Genomic DNA, 24,574 nt, shown 5'->3' with positions numbered 1-24,574 from the left:
TGATTTTTAAGCAAAAGTTGTTAACCTAAAATACCACATGACTTAGCCCTCCAGGCTGCACATCCCATAAATTGAAAGTCCCGGCAACTGAGCATAGGATTGAGTTTTTGCCAGTGCGGTGCATGAAAGGATAGAAATGAAAATGATTTGAGGGGCATCAGGATGGAACTGCATCCGCACAGGCACAGTTTTGCACTTCACATTTTCACTCGCATCCCTGATACATGTAACTCTAAAACTCTAGCCCCTCTTAATTAAACTGCTTAAATTAAATTCCAATTGAAGACACTCTTGTTCCAACCACTCACGCACCTCCCCCCGACGTCTCTGGGCCCTGACCTCTGAGTCTCCACCGCCTCATTCGCTCCATAAATACTTCCACTTAAACCGCTTGTAAATTATTACGAATAAAACATCGCGGCTTCCAATCTAAGCGTCCCACACAACTCTAAGCTTTTAGCTTAAACTGTTGGAAACATTAACTTAAAATAGGCAGAAAGCAACCCTTCTCCACTCCAAAGACATTCAAAGGTTTCCAAACCTGGAAAAAGAAGACATCTAGGGATCTAGGGGAGCCCTGGTGGTGCAGCGCTTAAGAGCTTGGCTGCTAGCCAAAAGGTCAGCGCATTGAATCCAGTAGGCGCTCCTTGGAAACCCTATGGGGCAGTTCTACTCTGCGCTATAGGATTTCTATGAGTCGGAATCAATTAGACCGCAACGGGTTCGGTTTCGTTTTTTTTTTTTTTTTGGTTTAGGCGGAGGGAAGCCCCGCCTCGGCCCCGCCTCGGCCCCGCCCACTTGTCGCGGTCCAGTCCGGGCTCGTCCGTCTCCTCAGCGCTTCCCGTTGGGCCCCGCCCCACGCCGTTGCGTCTCTAGCCGCCACGCGCCTGCGCAGTTCACCGCAGACGCAGAGGCGGATTGTGTGGAGAGTCACAACGAGGTGAGCTTCCGACTTTCTGGTTTAAATCTGAGCTTCGCGGTTCGGGTCTAATAGACGCGGACTCGGGGATCGCTCCGGACGTTAAGGCCCCCGCACCCGCCCTTCCCACCCCTGGAGGTCCTCGCGCGGCCGTGAGACTTATCCGAGCTCTGGTTGCTTTCCTCCGGCCGGGGACTCGCATTTGTTTCGGTGTAAAATCGCGCTGAGGGTCCCCGTCCCGGACTTTCTGCCCTTGGGCGGTGCAGACGCCGCCTGTCGTGTCGTTTTCCTGCTTAAAACCCTCCCCTGACGCCCGCCCGCCTGCGCCGGGTCGAGTCCTCAGCGGGGGTCTCTGGCGACATCCCGCCCCTCCCCCCCAGTGTAGCCCCTGGGGGGCAGCGCGGGCTGCCGGTCCTCTCCTGGCCCTGGGACTCTGAGATCTCACCATTCTCATGAGACCCCGACCTCACATCCTGTAAATAAACAGAAGCAGTGATTTTTCTCCGTCAATTTGGTTTCACCTTCCCTTTACAGGGTTTTTTACAGGAGTGAGGGGGTGGGGAGATTACTGTTACCACGTGGTGTCTTTGAAAGGGAACGTTTAAAAAGTTTTTTTTTTTTTTAATGGATTTACTTTTGCCTTAATTGCTTGTTCTTTTTCAGTCTTACTGAAAAAATGTTAGCTTACTGAATATCAACTTTAAATACTGTAATCATAATCTGAAATGATGTTTTCGGCATCCCATAATGAGCGTAGGGTATTTTTTTCTAAATATACTTTTTTTTTTTTTTACTTTTGAGCCCAGAGTTCATTAATTTTTTTTTTTTTTAATTTCCAAATTGCTTTCCCTTTTAAATTGACTTTGTTCTGCTCTTTCTCATATATTGGAAACATTCTTCGGTACCTAGTAAATAATGTTGCTAGGTACTTTATACTTTCTAAGGCTATTATAAATGAAACTTAATTTCTTTTCCAGCTTGCTCATTGCTGATGTACGGAACCCATACTGTTTTTATGTGTTGACCTTGTACCCAGTCATTTTGCTGAATTCATTTGTTAGCTCTAATGACTTTCTTGTGGAATGTTTGAGATTTTCTATGTATAAGATCATGTAATCTGTGAAAAGAAATAGGATTACTTCCTCCTTCCCAATTTGATGCCATTTATTTATTTCTAGCCTAATTGCTCTGACTAGGACTACTGGTACAGCATTGAATAGCAGTGGCGAGAGTGGGCATCCTTATCTTGTTCCTGATCTTATTGGGACAGTTTTCAGTTGTTCTCCATTGAGTATGATGTTACCTGTGGATGTTTCATAAGTGACTTTTGTCACATTGAAGAAGTTTGCTCAGAGCTTGTTACCAAAGCTGAATCCTCATTCAGTCAACAGCATGTTGCACAGCTGATTACTCCCTCTTTCTGGAAACACTTACTTCTTGGCTTTTAGGACATCACAGTATTCTTTAAATGTCTGCCTTTCTGTGTATTTGTTCTATTTTTCACTTCTTAGCATCCCTGGGAGCAGTCCTTGAACCTCTTCTCTCTGTCTACACTCATTTCTTTTCCCTTTCATCTCATGTCACAACTTTAAACACCTTGATGTCTTCAGCCCAGACTGCTCCTCTAAACTCCAGACTTGTGTTTCCACATCTCTGCTGGGGACTCTAGACGGTATCTCCACCTGAAAATGTACAAAAATGACCCCTTGACCGCCAGCGTTCCTCTTGAACTCCACCAGGTCTCAGTTAAGGGCTGGCCTGACAAGAGGCTCAGGTGAACATCAGTGCATTATTTGTGTTTTGAGTTATGATAAAATAAAGAAATGGATGTTATCTTAAAATGGGTAAGGAAATACATGGTTTCCGAAATTCTTTTGGGGTATGGGAAAAAAAAGATAGTTGAAGTCCCTGATCCTTCCTGTCTGCTTCCGCAGGAACTCTCTGAACTCACGTTCTTATCTCATTGCTCACTTACTCTGCTCCAGTCACGCAAGGGTGTTCCTGGGGCCAGAATCTCTGCTGACTCAGGTCATTCACATTGCTCGTCCCACTGCCTGAAATTCCCTTGTCCCTCACGTGCCATGTAGGAAATATCCTTCCTTCCGCAGATCTTTGTTCTTATATCACCTTCTCATGGCAGTCTTCTGTGACCCTGCATTCAACATTCCAGCCACACCCTCACTCCCAACCTTGGTCCATAATGCCTGCTGCACATGTTTCTTTCTGCTCCTGCCACTTCCACTGTGTGGATACAGGTCACAGCACAGCCCCAGGTGAGAGCAGAGCCACAGGCTGGTCTTTCCTCTTCTGAGTGGGGCCCATCCTTGGCTTCACACTTCATTGCTGATACATTTTGCAAATACATCCCTTGTGCCCCTTCCTAGAGATTCCCCTTTTAATAGTCTCGATGGGGCCCAGCTTAAAGAATGATTCTAATCTATGCAGCTTTGAGCACCAAGGCTCTGGGTCCTGTGTTTCTTGGACTGAGACTAGTCCCAATTCCACAGGAGGAAAGGGGGCTCTGTTCTGCTTGGGTTTGGTATCTGCGCCAGGACTGTGATCTGAAGGGGAGATCATCTCAGCTCATGTCTCCCTGCTGAAGCTGCGTGTGTGCGCTTCACCAGGAGGGGAGGGTGTCCACCTCAACTGTTGTTCTCCGTGTAGGACTATATTGCCCCTGAGTCCCTCCTGGGGCAGTGAGCAACAAGAACTGTCTTTCTCCGTGGTGAGGTCCTCCCCTTGTGTATAGTTCTGGTATGGGAAAGGGGTGTGTTCATTCTGAGCATTTAACAGCATAATTTTTACATTCAGGATTGACTTCTCAAGACTGAGCTTGCCTGGGAAAGAAGGTCACGGAAAGAAAAGATAAAGAGAAGTTCACAATGGCCCTTGCCCAGGTACAAGTCATATTGTTGATTACAGGCTCTGTCCTCTCCTTCCTGAAATGCTGTCCTGAGAATTTGATCACTCCTCTAACTCTGACATGTCCTGCCTGACATTTTGTTTGCACTCACCCAGGGCCTTCCCTCAGTCCCCTCTCACCACACAGATTACATCTGTTAACAGAAATACCATAAGTGGATGGCTTTAACAAACAGAAATTTATTTTCTCACAGTCTCGTAGGCTAGAAGTCCAAATTCAGGGGGTCAGCTCCTGGGGAAGGCTTTCTCTCTCTGGCAGCTCTGGAGGAAGGTCCTTGTCATCAGTTTTCCCCTGGACTAGGAGCTTCTAGCACGGGAACCCTGGATCCAAAGGACTCACTGCTCTGCGTGCTGGTTTCTTTGTGGTATGAGGTCTCAGCTCTCTGCTTGCTTCCCTTTACTTTTATCTCTTGTAAAATAAAAGATAGTGCAGGCCACACCCCAGGGAAACTCCTTTTACATTGGATCAGGGATGTGACCTGAGCAAGGGTGTTACATCCCACCCTAATCCTCTTTAACCACAGGCAGAGATTATGATTTGTAACATACAGGAAAATCACAGAATGGAGGACAACCACATAATACTGAGAATCATGGCCTAACCAATTTGACACATATTTTGGAGGGACAAAATTCAGTCCATGACAACTATCTCATGATGGGACCCAGTAACCTGGCACTTGTGGAGAGGCTGCATTTGGGGATCGTCATGGGAAGGGCTTCGCACCAGGCCTGGGTGGGAGATGAGGAATGTGCCCTGTGGAGGCAGTGATGGAAGGCAGCAAGGAGGGTTTAGGGGCCATGTCTGGATGCCCTGTTAGCTGTCTGTGGAACAGCATTAAAGCAGCCACACATTTATGTGGCCTATTAATCTGCAGGAACAGCTGAAAATTCTGGAAAAGAAGACTTATAATTGGAAATCTACTCTGTGTGATTACTAATCCATTCAAAGCTAAACAAGTGAATCTGTGTTACTGGTTCCAAAATATTAGTGATTTGGAATGGAACGGAAAGTTCGGTAACAGACATCAGCGACAGAGGATTTGGTGACAGACATCAGTGATGGAAGATGCTTTTTTTATTCCATAACCAATTTTAAAATATGGAATCAACCTAAATGACTAACAGCAGGAGTTTCTTTAAACTGTCAACAACACATCTGTGGGGAAATCAAATTCCAGTTCTCACTTCTCTGATGCCAAGTGTGTTATCAATGCAAATGAATCTATTATTAATTCTGTTCCCTTCTGTTTCACTTCTTTTTTGACACCAACTGCACATGTAGCACTTATTCCTGTCACCCTCACCACCTGGAACGAGGCCGTATCTCACAAGTTAAGGACGTAGTTCTCCAGACTGCCACATCTGCCCTAAACTTCAGATGCCAGCTGCACTCTTGGGAACGCCTTCAGGCTCCTTCACATCTGACCTGTTAGCTTCAAACTGGGGGATTTCCCCTATACCCTCAGGATATCAACTGTGACCTCAGAAGGTCCCAGCTCCCCTCACTTCTGACCTACTGGCTCCTACTCCCTTGGTTTCAATAATTTGCAAGAATAACTCACAGAACTCATGGAAAGTTCTATTCTACGTTTCCAGTTATATCGTAGTAAAAAAAATATAAAGACACTCCTAGGGCGAAGTATGGAAGAGTTCCAGTGTGGAATTTCCAAATCCTAAATGGCATGCCACCCTCCTATGTGCATCGATGTTTTTTACCAACCAGGGAGGCCATAGAGCTTCAGTGTTTAGAGCTTTTTTGAGGGTCTCATTACATAATTCAAACTCTAGTCCCTCTCCCCTGAGGTGGGTCGATATCACAAAGTTGATATCATAAGGTAAGTCATTTCTGCCCTGGCTAGCAGCCACCCGTTAATCAACCTTATTACCATAACCTGCTAGGTTATATTTAGTCCAGAGACCTCAAAGACACTCAAGATTGGTGGAAATCCAGGTTTTAGAGGTTCTCTTTTAAGATCTAGGATAAAGAGCAAATTTTTTTGGTAAACTTAATGTAAACCCTACAGCATCCATCCCATGAAGATCATGGTGTTTGTTCAGGAATGAACAGTGGTTTTAGATACAAATGATTTTCCTTTAGTTGAGCAGTAGGAACAGAACTTTGTCATCAGTGTAGATGGAGTCAAATTCTGGTTCTGCCTTTGTTATTAAATACTTTATTTCTTTTATATTTACATGATGGACATATTTGTTTTGTGGTAAAACCAGAAACAGTGATGCCTGTAGGGAGTAAAACATAAACGTTCTCTACCCTTTCCCATTCTGCATCACTCACCACCTCCATTATTAACCACTCTTGTTAGTTTTGTGGCAAGACTCAGTGTAGTTCTTGGTAAAAAAATGTGATTTTAGAAAAAATTCTTCAGTGGATGTTTTGTTGTGATATTTTATTCCTCAGCTTTTGAAAATTTACACACCATATGTCTTGGAATTGTTTCATGTTGGTAAACAGAGATAGCTTGCTCTTTCAGATTCTCATTAGAACATTCCAATAATGAACACACACAGGTCGTTTACAATTTTATTCTGTTATAGAGAATGTCGCAGTGATTATTTCTGAGTACTGAGACTTCTTTCCAAATGTCTAAAGGATCCTTCAGGTTAGGCAACTTGAAGGGTGATAGTTACATCTAGGATGCTGCGTTTGTGTTTTGAAAGATTCTGGCAAAATGCTGCAGAATGTAACATATGGCTCCTACAGATAGATGACTCTGAGAACTCTTTTCATTTGCTAATTTCTTTTATTGTCCACCAAGGTGAAATTCCCCAGTTAGCAATAGAATTCATATCCTTTGATGGAGCGTTATAATAAAACACAATTAGGGACATTTAACTTGCTCGATATTATGTGGCTCTGTCAGACATCTCACATCTACGGACTTGCTTTTATACCTTCCCCTTTTATCGTTAAAGAACGCTCTCTTTTCCACTTCTAAGATGTGTTTTTTTTTGTTTTGTTTTATAGGGACTGTTGACATTCAGAGATGTGGCTGTAGAATTCTCTCAGGAGGAGTGGGACTGTCTGGACTCTACTCAGAGGACTTTGTACAGAGATGTGATGTTGGAGAACTATAGGAACCTGGTCACTCTGGGTGAGCATAACCTCCCTCTCAAAGTCAGGATCTGCCCTTGTGTATCTTTGCATTTTCCCTGTGAATCTCTTGGAAGCCCCTGCTCTGCTGTATGGACTTTGAAATCTCTGTTCTTAAGGCAGAGAGGGGAGTTGGTTCAGAAATGAAATTTTTGTAATATGGAATCAGAACTTTAGCCTTTCCTTTTTTAGATGATCTGCCTGTTTCACTCTAGGTCAGTGCTGATTCCATGCCTTAAATAAGTACAAAAACTATGGGCACCTTTTGATACATCCAAGTGTCTGCTTTACTTCTGTACTTTTAATTGAGTAGTTCTTGGAAGAGAGCTAGATGCCTACATATTTAATACACTCCCTAAGTATTCCAAAGGAGGCAGTGAATGGATGAATGTTTGAAGTACTTTTCTAGAGACATCTTTGATATTCTGAGCTGAACAAATGGCTTGGATTATGTTTTGCAAAAGCTACAGCACATCGCATTCCTTTTTTCTGATAAGCAGGAATCTTTCCTTCTGAGATGAATGTTGTTTCCATTGTGAAGAAGGAGACAGAGCCCTGGACTATGGAGAAGACTATGCAACTAGCAGATAACCCAGGTAGGTGGGAATGTATCCAGTTGTGGACATAGGTGTGGTAGTTTCTTAGAGCTGCTATAACAGAAATATCACTAATGTGTAACTTTAATAAGCAAAAATATATTTCCTCATAGTTGAAGATGTTGGAAGTTCAAATTCAGGGCATTGGACTGTATGGGAAGGCTTTCTCTCTTTGCTCTAGGTGAAGGTCATTCTCTTTTTTCAGCTTCTGTTCCTCAGAACCTTGGTGATTTTCATGTTGCATGTATTTTCTCCTCTGTCCTAGCTTTCTTCTGTGCCGGATATGTTCATATATATCTCAAAAAGTGATTGGCTTAAAACACACTGACATGGCCTAATTACCATAACAAACAAATCCCTATTCCCCAATAGGTACATCCACAAGTATAGAGGTAAGGATTTATAACACATAATTTGGGAGGAACACAATTCAACCCATAACAATTGGTAAGAGGTCAGATGGTTAGAGAAGAAACCACACCATCAAGTGTATTTTGGGGAACTCCCCCAAGGGGAAAACACAGGTTTGTTTCTTGTGAATTCTCAGGAAATTTTTCTTCCCTGCTCTCCACAAATTGCAGTCTTCAGATACGTAAAAGTTCATCTGGCAGTGGTGCTGCAGCTCAGAGGTAAAGACAATGTCTTTATTACGTCCTCCAACATGCTATTATTTGGTCACTATGACATCTTCGGTGCCATGGTTTTGACAGGGACAAAGAGGGCTGTTTCAAATGGGTGTTCTTGTCCCCTTGATTTCTTCTTCTGTACTTGATTTTATGTGATCCTCAGTTCTCAGTTCATATAGGTCATAAGCTGAGGCCTCCTTTCTGAAGCATCTGTCCAGATTCTGAGGTCACTGGAAACCTTCTGAGGAGATGGTAAAGCATTGCTGTCTCTTCCATAGCAGATGAGGCCCCAGGAAATTGCACAGGACTTTCACCAGACGTCTCTGAGTGTTCAGACCCCTCAGACATTTCTTGACTCCTCCTTCTCTGTACCACAAGAGTGTGTACAACAGGAGAGTAGGGTAGAATTTCTGATATTGTTACTCTGCAGTACTGTAAAGACAGTACACAGCTCCTCTTTTTCAATCCAGTCCTACACGGGAACCTTATCTCTGTCTTTCATATTGTCAGCATGTGTTTATGGGCAGAACACACAGCCCCTTCTCAGGGACCCTACCAATTCTGACACCCTTTCTTTATTCACATGCCTGGTATTTTTCTCCTTCTTCAAGCTCCTCTGTACACTGGGAATGTTGAAAACCCTTGGCTCTTCTTGGATTTGTATTCTCTTAAGTTTCTGTCATTTTTCCTGAAACTTGCTGTTGAAGTATACATTCCTAGAGTCTGAAATGTCACTCTTTTTTCTGCTGTGACAACCTACCCTTTAGGAATGGTCAACTTGAGGTGGCTTTCTCCAAGTAGGGGGTTTACCGGGACACAGAAAAGTCTTTAAAAATTTTGACTATTATGTATCAGTATTATCCTGCTAAATACAGAAGTACTTCTTGAAACCAATGAGTAGAATGTTCACCAGGTCCCGGGAACGCTGAGATAGAAAGTATTACAAGAGACTGATTGATTAGTCATTCCAAGTATGTAATCTAGCATCAGGGCCTGTCCACATTCAGGAGGAGGGCTGAAAATCAGGACCAACACAAAGCTGATTCCTATGAGGTAGAGGTCAGACATACCTCCACTCGGGTTTTTTTGCTGTTTCTCACACCGGCTGTTCCCTCAGTAACACTTTACTTTGCTGGGTTTGTTCCATTGGCCATACAGAACTCACAGACCATACTCATTGTCGCGTGGTTTTTTGGGGGAAGTAACAGATTACAACTTGGGATCAGGATCAACTTGGAAGTAATGATTAATGTGCATGATTAATTGAATCAGTGAATAGGCATGATTGATTGTATCAAGCCCCTCAGCCTTCCTGAAGTTCTTTGCCAGGTGTGGTCTTTGGGGCTCCCAGTAATTTGTACATGTCGGAATGTTGCCTGGCTATTTTAGAAAAAAATAAAGTCACCTTTATTGCTCAAGAAATCCCCAGGACTATTTTCGGGAACCAGAGACAAAAGGCCAAATCCAGTTGTTTGTCTCACAAAGGGGTAAGATTGATCTTAGGGAGAACATTGTCTATGTTCACAACCTCGTATCTTTGAGGCTATTGACCAAATTATTGTTCAGGCTACATTGTTCATCCCATGTGGGTGCCATTGTTCATTCTCCTTCAACAAATACTCTTTGGATGGATCATATTGGAGGAACTTATGAGGCTGAATGATGCCTACATTTTTGAACTCTACTGTAATCTGTTTTACCTATTTATGGTACGGCTTCATTCATCTTGTAATTTTTCATGTTTTATAATTCATTTTCCTTTTTACTAATCATTTTATGAATAAGAACATAAGTCCAGTCCCTACAATGTAAAGACAGATCAAATGCCCAATTTCCCAATTCCTCATCCTCTGTGACACTGTGCGCCCACGAGGCACTCCTTTCTGCCACTACCCACCTGGAGCTAGGTCACAGCTCAGAAATTAGAACACTATCCTTCAGATTGCCAAATAAACAGATACCTACCACAAGTTTGAGAGTCCACACGAGACCCTTTCATCTTCTGGCCATGCATTCAGGTTTTTCCTCTGCATGTTCCATACGGCAACCACAAGCTGGAGGGCCTTCCTCGGGCTCTCGGACTTTCATCTGCTTGCTCCCGCTATTCCTTTTGGTTCGATAACTCCCTTGAGTGACTCACAGAACTCAAAGTACTGTATTTAGACTTACAGATTTACTATAGCAATAGAATACAAATCAAGATATCATTAGGAAGGGACTCCTTGTGGAGGACTGAGATGGTTCCTAACGTGAAAGTTCCATCTCCCAAAGAGGAAATGTCACCCTCTCTTTGCCAACTGGGAAGCTATCGTAGCCTTTGTGTTCAGAGTCTTTATTGGCTTCATTATGTACTCATGATTGAGGCCTGCTTGCGTATTTGTGATGTTAAATCATACCTCCTGAGATTAGTTGATTTTGGGCTACCAGGTGGTCTTTGTTGTCTGGCCAGCCCCCACCATTAGCACAGACCCTCAGGTGTGGTCGGCAAGTTGTCCATAATGAAGGCACCTCAATTACTCAGGAAATTCCAAGGATTATTTCTCAGGGACCAAGGCCAAAAGCCAAATTTTTTGATTAGTTGATTCATTATGGCACAGTCTTCAATTATGTGTTTTGATGATACTCTTAGTGTTCTGTGTTTTATATCTGCAATTTGTGGTGCTTTGGGATTGAGAAGTGAGTATTAACCTATTTACAACAAGAGTTCCTATGTGAGGGTTGAGGGTTATTAAGGCTTAACAATTGTTTCCCCAAGTCCTATAAAACCTCCAAAATTTTGTTTAGAAATAATTATTCCTGACTTAGTACTCATTTTTATTCTCTTTAGCTGAATATGATATTTCAAAAGTCAGTTATCTTCAGCATATTTTCTTTTTCTCATTCTGTGTGCCCCCTCCAGATTAGAATTATTTGTAATTCTACAAAATATAATTTTTGTTTTTGTGGTTACTAAGTACTTGCTGCCTTTATCATGGCTTATTTGATTGTTTTATGTATTCGTTTTCATTACGATGTTTTGATGTTGGTTTTTCAGTATCCATTATAGAATATAACTGCCACGCACCAGCTGTAAATGTTGCAAAATGGCCATTCAGTATTGGTACAGATAGTTTTTTAAATAGGTATTCAAAAGATTATTTCATTCTTCTTATAATAGTGTTTTCTTAAATTCTTCCTGATTATGGCTTAGCTTTTTTTGTTTTGCAATTCCGAATTGCCATTTATTGATCTTGTTCGTGAGATAACTTTGCAGTGGATTACTTACCATGACATTATATGGGTCTGTGTTTTAGCATTTGTCTGTGTACAGTAATTATGCATCAACACGTATTAATATATTTATTTTTCTTCAAATATGAGCCAACCACAAATCTATACCATACTAGTAGTAGATGCTTTAGGATGGTGTTTGTAAATGTGGCCTGGTAGTGGTAGGGTCAGACCTCCTCCTCTAACTTTAGGGAGAAGAGAAAGAATCAGCATCAGCCCAAGGCTGATTTCTATGGGGTAAACGTCAAACATGCCTACACTTGTCAACCTTTTTTAGCAATTCTGGCACTAGCCATCGCTCTGACGTCACTCACAACTTCTCTGTTGGGCTCAGTAATTGCTTGCAGTGGTCACAACAGAACTTACGGACCATGCTCATGATTAATGGGGCTTATTAGGGATGTTACAGGATACAGTTCGGGATCAGGATCAAGTTGGAAGGAACAGGAACAATTTGGGATACACTTTTTCCATCAGGATAGCTTTCAGCCTCTCAGCTCCTTGTCCATCATACCCATAGTCAGGCAGGCCTTGTTTTCAGGCTGTACCCACCCCGGCCCTCATTCTTACCCTCTGCCACCAACATTGCTAGGGCCTGGCCTCTGCCCTATCCAGGCACGTATTACAGCTCTTTAGCTCTGATGATAAATGTGCGGAGGCACCCCACTCCACAGGAAGCCCCCTGCCTGAAGGCGCTCGGCTCTCTCGTGGGCCTGCAAGCCATCTGTAGCTGCCTTGCTCTGTGGGTCGGGAAGCCCACTGTGCCATCTCACACCGGTCTCTGTTCTACTGTATTTGTTTCTCTGCTGTTTCACTCTGCCATGCTTCCTGCTGCTTTTTGCCTTCTTGTGCAGCTTCCTCCTACAGTGTTAAGCTTCCCCTCTGTCTTTACTGGGTCTAGATGTTTCTTAGTGCAGGGACCCCTGGTCCAAACAACATGCTCCACTCCTGGCTCTTCTTGCTGGTAGTGAGGTCCCTCTCCAGCCTCTGGAATTGGCTTCTTTTAAACCTAGTGGAATAAAACTAACCAATCCCTACAAGAGTTTTATACACCTTATTTGCATAGTCTCAGCAATAATTGTGTGGGAATTAGAAGACCATGGCTAGAAAAGCCATATAAAAGTGAGTCATCGTACTACCAAAAGAAAACCAAACCTGTTGCCCTCAAGTCGTTTTTTACTTATAGTAACCCTATAGGACAGAGTAGAACTGCACCATAGGGTTTCCACGAAGTGGTTCATGGATTTGAACTGCCATCCTTTTAGTTAGCAGCAGAGCTCTTAACCACTGCGCCACCGGGGTTCCCATCGCACCACAGGGGTGAACAAATACTGCATCTCTTAGGGCTTGTCCTTATCAGTTGCTGTCAAGTTGCCTCTAACTGATGGCAACTTTCTGTGTAACAGAATGAAACGCTGCTCAGTCCTGCACTATCCTTACTATTGTTGGTATGTTTGAGCCCATTGTTGCAAATATTATGTCAATCTGTCTCATTAAGTGTTTCCCTTGTTGCATGCAGAATAAGAAAGCTTCCTTCTCAGGCCAGGTGTATCTAATGGAAATCTTAGACTCCTACTATTCTGTTTCCAACTGTAAGGCTATAACAAATTCCCACTTTCTACTTCTCTGTTCATTTCTGACACCAGGTAACTCATAAAGCACTTGTCTCTGATGCCTGCCATCTGGGATTAGGTCAGATCTCACCAGTTAAAAGGACACTGTCCTTCAGACTGCCAAATAGGCAGATGGCAGCCACAAGCTCAGGAGTCCACACAACACCCTTATTTCTGACATGGTTGCCGGATTCAACTTTGGGGTTTTTCCATTACCCCTTCAGGATGTCAGCAGCAAGCTCGTTGGCCTTCTCCAGACTCCCTCACTTTCACCTGTTGGCTCGTACTACTCCTTTGGGTTCGATAATTTGCTGGAACAAAGTACAGAATTCATGGAAATTGCTATACTCATGATTACAGATTTATTATAACAAAGGATCAGCATAAAGAAGAAGCACATGGAGTAAGGTATGGGAGGGTCCCCAATGCAGAGCTTCCATGTTTCCAAAAGGGTGTGCTACCCCCTAATTATATCGATATCTTTCGCCCATTACACATTTAATGGAACATACAGGTTAAGAGGCTCTATTGGCATCATTACGTAGTCATGATTAAGGCCTCACTGGATGCAAACGATTGATTGAATCATATCCTACTCCCTTCCTGATCAGCAACATGGTCGTCATTCTGGCTTGACCAGTCCCCATTCATTTGGGCAAATCCTCAGGTAATAGTCCTTTGACCTAATTAACAAAAGACACTTAACTCACTTGGAAAATTTCAAGGGTAACTATCACTAGCTGACCACAAAGGCCACATTGCTGTTAATTACCTCGTATTCGTTTTTGCTGACCGTCTACCAAACTGGGTGTCCTTTTAGAGAAATTGGTGTTTCCCGGTGATGTATCCAAAGTCAGCAAGATGTTGTTGTGCCATCCTCACTTCTAAGGACCATTCTGGCCATATTTCCTCCTGATTTATTTGTTCTTCTGGTAGTCCGTGGTATATTCAGTACTCTTTGCCAAAACTGCAATTCAAATGTATCAGTTCTTTTTCCATCTTGCTTTATCAGTGTCCAGCTTTCCTATGCATGTGAGGTGATTAAAAAGACCATAGATTGGTCAGGCACACCTTAGTCATTAAAGTAACATGTTTGCTTTTTGACACTTTAAAAGAGGTCTTTTGCCTTAGTTTTTCCCAATGTAATTTGTCTTTTGATTTCTTGACTTCATCTGCTTCCGTGTACATTGATTGTTGATCCAGTTAGAATTGAAATCCTTGATAACTTCACTTTCTGTGTCATTTATAATGATGTGGTTTATTGATCCAGTTGTAAGGATTTTCGTTTTGTTTTCAGTTCAAGTGAAGCCTGTAGTCTCTACCTTCATCAGTAAGTGCCTATAGTCATTTTTACTTTCAGCAAGCAAAGTTGTGTCATCTACATATCTCAGGTTGTTAATGAGTCTTCCTCCAATCCTAATGCCAGGTTCTTTTTCATATAGTCCAGTTTTGGATTATTTGTTAAGCATAAAGATTGAATATGTAAGGTGAAAGAATACAACCCTGCCACGTACCTTTTCCAATTTGAATCTGCTTAATGTCTCCTTACTCTTTTTTGAATGACTGCCTCTTGATCCATGTACAGGTTCTCTATGTACACAATTAAGTGTTCTGAACTTAGATTTTGGTCATGGTATGTATAATTTGTTATCATCCACACAGTCTAGTTGTGAAGTCAGTAAAACACAGGTAAAACATTTACCTGATTTGGACCAAGATCCATCTATATTGGCAGTGATATCCCTCATTCCACATCTTCTGAATGCAGCTTGAATTTCTGGAATTTCTCTGTTGAAGTATAGCTGCAGCTGATTTTCAATTATCTTCAGCAGAATTTTGCTAGCATGTGATATTAATGATCTTGTTTGATGAATTCCACATTCTGTTTGATTGCCTTACTTTGGAATGGGCAGAAATATGAATCTGGTCCAATTGGTTGACCAAGAGTTGTCATTAAGATTTTTTCACATAGCTAGTAAGTTTATCCAGCATTGCATCTGCTTGTTGAAACATCTCGATTGGTATTTCATCAATTCCTGGAGCCTTGTTTTTTTCATTGGTGCCTTCAGTGCAGCTTGAAGATTTTCCTTCAGCAACAGTGGTTCTTGATCATATGCTACCTCCTGAAATGGTTACATGTTCAAGAATTCTTTTTAGTACACTGTCTCTGTGTATTGCTTCCATCTTTTGTTAATGCTTTCCTCATTAATTTTTTGCTCATAGAATTCTCCTGTAATTTAACTTGAGGCATAAATTTTCAGTTTTTTCACCTTGAAAATCGCTGATTCTGTTCTTCCCTTTTGGTTTTCTAAGTCAGGGTCTTTGCATGTTTCATTATTATACTTTACCTTGTCTTCTTGCGCCTTTCTGAAATATTCTGTTCTGCTGTTTTACTTCATCATTTCTTCTGTTCACATTTGCTGCTCTGTGCTTAAGAGCAAGTCTTTTTCTCTCCTAGGTTTTCAATGACCTTTTACTTCATTTCTGATATCATCTTGCAACTCTTTGATCATTGGTCATTAGTGTTCACTGCGTCAAGTTTGTACCTGAGATGGTCTCTAAATTCAAATGGGATATTCAAGGTTGTACTTTTGGTTCTTATAGTTGCTTTGATTTTCTTTAGTTCAAACTGAACTTGCATTTGTGGTCTTTACACATTTGGTGCCTTACTTGGTTCTGACTGATAATATTGAGTTGCTTTCATAATGTCTTTCCAGAGATGCAGTTGATTTGATTCCTATGCAATACATGCGATGAGGTCCATGTGTATAGTCGTCGATTTTGTTGTTTCCGATGAACAAGTCGTCGTTCTTGCAGAAATCTGTCATGTTATCTCTAGCATCATTCCTGTCAACAATTTAATATTTTCTGTCTACTGTGTCTTATTTATTTCCAACTTTTGCATTTCAGTCACCATTAATTATCTACACATCTTGATTACACGTTGGTTAAATTTCAGACTGCAGTAGTTTGTGACCGTCTTCAATTTCCTCATATTCTGTCACTCCTGGTTAATGCATAAATTTGAATAATAGCCATATTAACTACTTTTTCTTGGAGGCGTATAAATATTAAGCTATCACTGAGAGCATTGTACTTCAGGAGAGATAGTAAAATATTCTTTTTGATGATAAGTGCAGTGCCATTTTCCTTCAATTGTTTATTCCTGTACAGTAGACCATATGGTTGTCAGAATCAGAATGGTCAGTTGCAGTCCATTTCCACTTGATAACATCCAAGACATCTGTCTTCAAGCATTCTATTTCATTTTTGATGACTTTCAGTGTTTTTGATTCATACTTCATACACTCAGTATTCAGTGTTCTGATTAGTAATGGATGTTTACAGCTGTCATTTCTCATTTAGAGTCATGCCGTATAAGCAAATGAAGGTCCCAAAAGCTCTACCCTCCCTGTGTCATTAAGATCAATTCTAATTTGAGGAGGCAGGACTTTCCTGGCATAATCTGAGTGCCTTCTAACTTGAGCGGCTTATCTTCCAGCACTAATCTCTGAGAATATTCTGTTGTTATTCATGAGATTTTTATCAGCTAATTTTAGAAATAGACCAGCAGGCCCTGCTTCGTAGTCTCTCTTAGTCTTGAAATTATACTGAATGTTGTTCACCTTGGGAAACCATTTTATTTGAAATACAGGGAGCATAGCTTCCACCATCATAGCCACACACAATCCTCCACAGAATGCCACCACCTGTCTGTTTCTCTTCGGGCTTACGTTCATTACGTAGCATGAGTGGTATGGTCATGTGTATTTAAAACTTGACTTCCCTTAAAATGATATGAATTACACAGAATCATCCTTTCTTTATTGAGGAATCCTATTAAATTTGTTTTTTTTTTTTTTTGGTTTTTTAAGCATTTGAAAATCATAGTGGAGAAGGTTCAGAATTCTCTTTATTATAAGTGACTTCCTAGTGTAAAATTATGTTTTGGGATATAAGATATTTTCCAACTGTTTGTTAATAGGAAGCTTTTGACTCTGTATTTTTTAGATGTTTTTTCTACATGTGTGATCACGGAATTATCAGCAAAAGAGATCATTGATGAAGGAGAATTATTCCAGAGAGTGATTTTGGAAAGAAAAAATGGAAACCATGGCATCGAGGATTTTCACTTCAGTGAAGTCAGGGGAGATGTGCCTGAGTTTGAAAGTCAGTGGAGAGAAGATGAAAGAAATAAGAACGAAGTGACTATGGCCCATGATGAAATTTTCTATGCTAGCAGAGATCAACACGTTGAAAGACATGCAGGAAACGAGTATATGACATGTTTTAAAAATATGATTGAATTAAGCTTTCAGTCCCATGTGTATGAAATGCAGAAATTTCACACTGGAGAGAAAATATATGAATGTCATCAAATGGAGACATCTACCAACATTGGATCTGCAGTTCCATCCCTTCAAAGAATTCCTCCTGGCTTTCAAAGGAACATTTCCAATGAATGCAGGGAGGTTTTCATGCATCCTTCGTGGTTCCTACAACACCAGAAAACCCACAACAGAGAAAAACCTTACAAATGTAACGAATGTGGCAAAACCTTTAACTGGGGCTCTAACCGCAATAAACATCAGAGAGTCCATACTGGGGAGAAACCATATAAATGTAATATATGTGGCAAGGTCTTTACTCAACGTTCAAGCCTTAAAAGTCACCAGATAATTCATAGTAGAGAGAAACCCTACCAATGTAATCAATGCGGTAAGGCATTTTTCCGAAAATTAAGTCTAATTGAACATCAGCGCATTCATAGTGGAGAGAAACCGTACAAGTGTAATGAATGTGGTAAGGCTTTTACCCGAAAATCAGGTCTTTTGAAACATAAAAAAATTCACACTGGAGAGAAACCTTACAAATGTAATGAATGTGGCAAGAATTTTAGCAGTCCATCAGTCCTTTGGAATCATAAGAAAATTCATACTGGAGAGCAAAAGTACAGATGCAATGAATGTGGAAAAGCCTTTATGTGGGGCTCAAATCTCACTAGGCATCAGAGAATCCATATTTTAGGAAAACCATATAAATGTGATATGTGTGAGAAGGCCTTCAGTCATCCTGCAAGCCTCAGAACTCATCAGAGATGTCATACTGGAGAAAGACCTTTCAAATGTATTGAATGTGGTAAAGCTTTTACCCAGAAATCAGGTCTTGTGGAACATCAGCGAACTCATAGTAGAGAGAAACCTTACAAATGCAATGAATGTGGTAAGAGTTTTGGCAGCCGATCAGTCTTTCGGAAACATAAGATAATTCATACTGGAGAGAGTCCTTATAAATGTATTGAATGTGGTAAGGCTTTTTCTGAAAGATTAAAACTTGAGGAACATCAACGAATTCATAGTGGAGAGAAACCTTACAAATGTAATAAATGTGGTAAGGCATTTGCCCGAAAATCAGGTCTTTTGGAACATCAACAAACTCATGGAGAGAAACCTTACAAATGTAAAGAATGTGATAAATCTTTTATCCGAAAATCAAATCTTTTGGAACATCAGAGGTTTCACAGTGGAGAGAACCCTTACCAAAGTAATGAATATGGCAGGGCTTTTTACAGTACATCAGCCCTTTGGGATCATAACAAAATTGATACTGGAGAGGAAAATTACAGATGCAATGAATGTGGAAAATCCTTTAAGTGGGGCTCAAATCTTACTAGGCATCAGAGAATCCATACTGGAGAAAAACGATACAAATGTAATATATGTGATGAGGGCTTTATTCGTCGTGAAAGCCTTACAGCTCATCAGAGAATTCATACTGGAGAGAATAATTACAAATATACTGAATGTGGGAAAGCCATTAACTGGGGTTCAAAACTCATTGAACATGAGAGACTTCATACTATACAGAAACCTTAGAAATGTTACAAGTGTAATAAGGCTTTACCCAAAGATCAAATCTTGTGGAGCTTCAGAAAATTCATAGTAGTGAGAAACCTTTCCAGTGTAATAAGTGGCATGGTAAGCCTTTATGTGAGGGTCAATCCTCATTAAACATCAGTGATTATGTAATAGAATGCAGTGTATATGGCAAGGTCACTATGCCAAATTAACAATTTACAAATCATGAGACTTCAACATGGAGAAACCTTTTGAATGTAAATAATTTGGTAAAACAATTCTCACAATGGACTACACATCAGAATTCATTCTGTGGAGAACTGTCTAGTCCTCAAAGAATAATTAACATGAGATGTTACATTTTACAGTGTAATTAAATGTTAGGGTTTGTTAAAACTCATGAGATTATGTGTGTCAAGGAAGGAAGGACGTGTGGCAAGATCCATTTCTCTCTTACTAGTAAACTAGTTGAGGTTTCTTGAAATTGCTACATTACAACTTGTGACTTTCTACTTGAAGTTTGAAATCTGTTGCTGTAAGAATAATTTCAAATAGAAGAGCCAGCACAAAGCCAGTTCCCGTCAGGCAGAGTGCAAATATATCCCAGATTTCCACATTGTCCAAGCTGCTGTACCACTCCATCTGTAACACCAGCCACTCTCTATACCCTTCAGTACTCTTCCCTCCCGTTTGTATTCAGCAATTAGCTGCAAAGCCTCACAGAGCTCAGGAACTGTACTTAAAATTAAGTGGTTTATTAAGGAAGTTGACAGGATCAACAAGCTACAACTTGGGATTAGGATCAGGAAGCATGCAGGCAGAGTCTAGATGACTTCTCATGTTGAGAGCACATCCCTCCCTTAGTGCAGGACAGCTCTGTCAGCTCCTCTAGGGTGTGCAAGCAAGCAGGCCTCTCTGCCATGCATGCCCCCCGTGCTGTGCACACACTCCCCCCCGCCCCGCCCCACACCATGCATGCCTCCTCTTGGCCTCCTGAGGACCGGCCTCTTGGCCCACTTGTCTGTTACCACTGAATGTGCTGCAGGGCCCCTTTCCAGGCCTGCTGCCACTGGCTCTGCCACAGGGCTTCTTCCAGGCCGTTAACTATAGTCAGTGTTACAGTCCTTGACCTATGTTATAGCTATTTTAGGAGGTTTCCTGCCTCCTCTGCCTTTTTTCTACCTTTCGTTATTTTCTTTCTATCTGAAAAACCTCTGTGGGTTGGTTGTATACTTAAACTATTTGTCAATTTCAAGGCGTGGCTTGCTGCCCAGGGCTAAGGTCTGAACAATCACCTCTCGGTAGGCCACAGAAACTTCATTTGCATAGTAGCCACTTCATTTGCATAGTTTATTGACCAGTCCCTGCAAGGTGCATACCAATTACAGGGCAGGCCATAGGACAGACATTGTGTATCAAGCCGTTTTTTTACAGTTTACCCAGGAAATGTCAATCAAGTTAGACAAAAGTAAACCCTCTGGGTTAGAAAACTAGTAATGGTAACCCCTCAGGGCTTAGCGGAAAAATTAAACTTTTTACAAAGAAACGAGGCAAAAATCTTAATAAACTCGTTTTACTACAGTTCTTATGATGCCTTCATTACTGGCCTTCCACATGTTATGATGGTCTCCGGGAAGCAATGAATGAGATGAAATGCTCTGTTTTATTAGTTGTAGTCCCTGGGTGGTAGAAATGGTTAAGCTGTTGACTACTAGCCAAAAGGTTAACAGTTTAGCGTCCATGTCAATTTTAGAGTATGTGGAGGAGTGAAAAATAGATGTAAAACAATTTAAACAATCATGATTCAGAGGGTCACTTATAGGAAAGAACTAATTCAGCAAGTGACCATGAAACAGCACACAGGTACATTGAGAGACTGAGATTTTCATGGTAGTCGAATAAGTTACTAAGGCTTCCATATCTGGTAGAAATAATGAAAGGCTAATGATGTCACTGTGGGACAAAGACATATGTTTGACTTTTTTTTGTCTCTGGATTGGGAGAATGGCCTGAGTCATTTTGTCTTTCTAAAGCAGCCTGGCAAAACCACATGGTCATATCAATTGATGCATAAAAGGTATTTGATAAAATCCATCACACTTGATAAAATCTCAGCAAAATAGGAATAGATAGGAAATATTTCAACATAATAAAGTACGTATATGCAAAATCAATGGCCAGCATTCTCAACAGAGGAAGACTGAATGCCTTCCCCTTGAGAACAAGCACAAGAATGCTCAATATGACAACTCTTACTCAATATGGTACTGAAAGTCCTAGCCAGTGCATAAGAAAGCAAGCAAAGGTATCCAAATCAAAAAGGAAGAACTATTACAATCTCTATTTGCAGGTGATGTGATCCTATACATAGAAGACCCTAAACGTTCCACAAGAAAATTACTGGATCTAATAGAAGAATTCAGCAATGTTGAAGGTACAAAATCAACACACAAAAATCAGTTGGGTTCCTTTACATTAACAAGGAGTATTCTTAAAGAAAATGAAGAAAACAATACCATTTACAATAGCCCCCAAAATGATAAAATACCTAGGAATTAACCTAACCAGGGATATAAAAGACATACAGTGAAAATTAGAAAACACTTTTATAAGAGACTAAAAGAGATCTACATGAATGGAAGGACATTTCATACTCATGGATTAGAAGACTTAATATGGGGAAAATGTCAATACCTAAAGCCATCTAGAGATAAAATGCAATCCCAATACAAATTCCAACAATATTGTTTACTGAAATGGAAAAAATAATGACCAAGTTTACATGGAAGGGAAAGAGGTGCTGAATAGCCACAGCAATATAGAAGAATAAAAAAGTAGGAGACCTCATACTCCCCAATATTCAAAACATAACTATACAGACATTGTAGTCAAAACTGTGGTACTGTAGATGCATAGACTAGTGGAATAGAATTGAGAACCCAGAAATCCATGCATTTATGTATAGAAAACATTTTTTACAAAGGATCAAAATTCATTCAGTTGGGAAAAACTGCCTAGTGAATGGTGCTAGCAAAACTGGATATCCACTTGCAGAAAAATGAAACAGGACCTATACCTCATACTGTACACGATAACTCAAAATGGATCAAAGACATGTTAATCCTAAGAGTATACATTTCCTGGAAGAAAGGTAGAAAAATATGGGAGCTAATTTACAAATGCATGGATAGCAAAAGAAAAATGATTGGGACCTCATAAAAATTAAATATATTCATCAAGAGGCTATTAAATACTTATATTCATCAAAAGATTTTATTAAGCGTAAAAAGACAATTTACAGACTAGGAAAAAGATCTTTTGAAAACAAATCCAATAAAGGTTTGATGTCTAAAATATGTAGAAAACTAACAGCAACAAAAACAAAAGGGGCAAAGGACATGTACAGACAATTGACCAAAGAGAACATTCAAGCAGCCAGCAAACATGAAAAGATGCTTACATTAGCCATTAAAAAAAAAAGAGAGATGCAAATCAAAACTACAATGAGATGCCATCTTGCCCAGGCTAAAATGGCACTGATTTAAAAAAAAAAAAAATGGTGAGGATGGGGCTGTAAAATGGTACAACCATATGGAAAATGCTATGGTGCTTCCTCAAACTAGAAATACGTTATGATACAGTAATCCCACTCCTACGTATAATATACTCTAGAGAACTATCTAACGAAAGACACGGACAGTCATAAGCCCACCTATGGTCACTGCAGCATTAATAGCCAAACAATGGAAACAACATAAGTGACCATTAACAGATGAGTAGAGCAAAATGTACATAGATTCAGTGGAACACTATGCTACCATAAGGAACAGTGATGGATCTGTGAAACATAACATGGATGAATCTGGAGGACAGTGCCAAGTGAAATACGTCAATCATGTAAATAAAAATACTGTATGACCCCACTTTTGTAAGAATACAGAAAAATATATATATAGACACCAATGTTCATTGATGGTTACCAAGAATGGGGGGGAGGGGTAGTCACTGCACCACCAGGGCTCCCTCTAGATTATAGATAACTTTTAAAAAATTTTTTTGGTGATGGGAAATGTAGCACGGAATGTGTGTGTATAACTGCACAAAAGGAAAGGGTGTCAGTGCTAAAGAATATGACATATAATTTTGCAACAACACCAACAATAAAAAATGGTCATTGTGACGGTAAAGGTTGTGTGTGAACTTCGCTGGGCCATGATTCTTAGTGGTTTGGCAGTTATGTAATGATGTGATCACTTCCATGATGAAATCTGCTATATGAGTAGTCAATCACTTGAAAGGGAGTTTGCTCAGGGGTGTGGCGTGCATCCAATATATATATGGACTTTCTGGCAAAGCTTGCTGGCTTTTGCTCACTGTGGATCCTGCATCTGGCTGGTCATCTCTGGTCATCTCTGGTTCTTGGGGCTTGAGCCAGCAGCCTGCCGATCGTGGATTTGTCAGCTCTTGCAGGTACGTGAGTCAGGAGAAGCCTCCTTTGACTGGACCTGCTTAGCCAGGGGGAGACCAGCAGTAGGTAGGCTCCCATGGTGTCCATCACCTACAATGCCAGTTAGAGGGCTTGCATGGGAGAATGTATATTTCCACCATGCAGCTTTCAGAAGCCAGGGGTAATCAGTGTGAAAATGTCCCGTTTGTTTCTCACCCACAATACAAATCAGACTGCATGAAAGTTTTCCTTCTCTGCCTGGACAGCTTTTGGGCCGGGGGACTGCTCGTTAGGGAATGTTTCCAGTTGTATGCTGTCTGCTTCTTTTTGTACATAAAAGCTCTGATTGGAAGAATTTGATGTTTTTGGAGTAATACATGTTTACCTTTTTCTAATGGCCTCCTAGCTATCAGAAATCAGGTACAACATGTGGGCACCATGCAGTGTTGGTGGATTGCATCATAATGTCACCTTGGAATTACAGTAGCTTTTATAATTCAGAGATTAATGGAAAAAATCAAACTTGGAAAGTGAAAAGAAGCAATTATCAGAGGGCAGAGCTTAAGCAAAAGAAGCAAAATGGAGTATATGTGGGTTGGATTCATATTTAACCACTGGTATTGTATTTTGATCCTGTTTTATTCGTATTTTGATCCTGTTTTATTCAGGATGTTTCAAGGGTCTCGTGTTATAATTAGAAAATTCTGTCTTTTTTTCACAATCATGAGGGACTCACATTCCTTCTACCAACGCAATCATATCCTACCTCAGTAGTGTACTACGTAACAAACATTAACAAAGTACCATTAATTTCTCACAGTTAAAAGGCATATAGAACAATTTCCATTGTGGAATCAAATAAAATTCTGGGAATATACACTTAAAATTTTCACTTCAGGTATTCTCATGAACATGCACTAGGTAATTATGAATCCAAATGCCTGTTTTTGTGGTAAACACCCACGGCTTGTATTGGCCTTGATTTACACATGATGAAAAATACCAAAGTGTTATGTTTATGGCAAATGTTAGGAAATAAACATACACCAGGAATAAGGATAATTTTTTCTACTTGGAGCACTCATTGAAATAATATTGAAAAGATCAATGTTCATGAGTTTTCCCTTCAGGGTGAACATACACAGTGGTAATTTTTCTTGTAGATAAACAAGAAACTACATATTCACTTCCCAAAACTTTTATTAATTTCC

The 24,574-nt window shown here is 40.6% G+C and overlaps 1 protein-coding gene across 2 annotated transcripts; it reads left to right on the top strand.

Annotated features, from left to right (window-relative positions):
* The first annotated feature begins 882 nt into the window (after positions 1–882).
* LOC100656477 (zinc finger protein 160-like) lies at positions 883–24,574 on the top strand. 2 transcript variants are annotated; one of them, XM_064294202.1, is made up of 5 exons: positions 883–940; positions 3,731–3,816; positions 6,828–6,954; positions 7,451–7,549; positions 17,070–24,574. In XM_064294202.1, exons 2-5 carry the CDS (start codon positions 3,802–3,804, stop codon positions 18,932–18,934), a joined length of 2,106 nt encoding a protein of 701 aa, XP_064150272.1. In that variant the 5' UTR covers positions 883–940; positions 3,731–3,801; the 3' UTR covers positions 18,935–24,574. The 2 variants fall into 2 exon arrangements, with proteins under 2 accessions (XP_064150272.1, XP_064150273.1); XM_064294203.1 differs by having other exon boundaries at positions 7,454–7,549; positions 17,070–24,573.

Source organism: Loxodonta africana, chromosome 11 (assembly GCF_030014295.1).
Source record: "Loxodonta africana isolate mLoxAfr1 chromosome 11, mLoxAfr1.hap2, whole genome shotgun sequence".
In the NCBI taxonomy this organism is placed as follows: Eukaryota; Metazoa; Chordata; class Mammalia; order Proboscidea; family Elephantidae; genus Loxodonta; species Loxodonta africana.
This window is presented reverse-complemented; position numbering and strand designations above follow the sequence as displayed.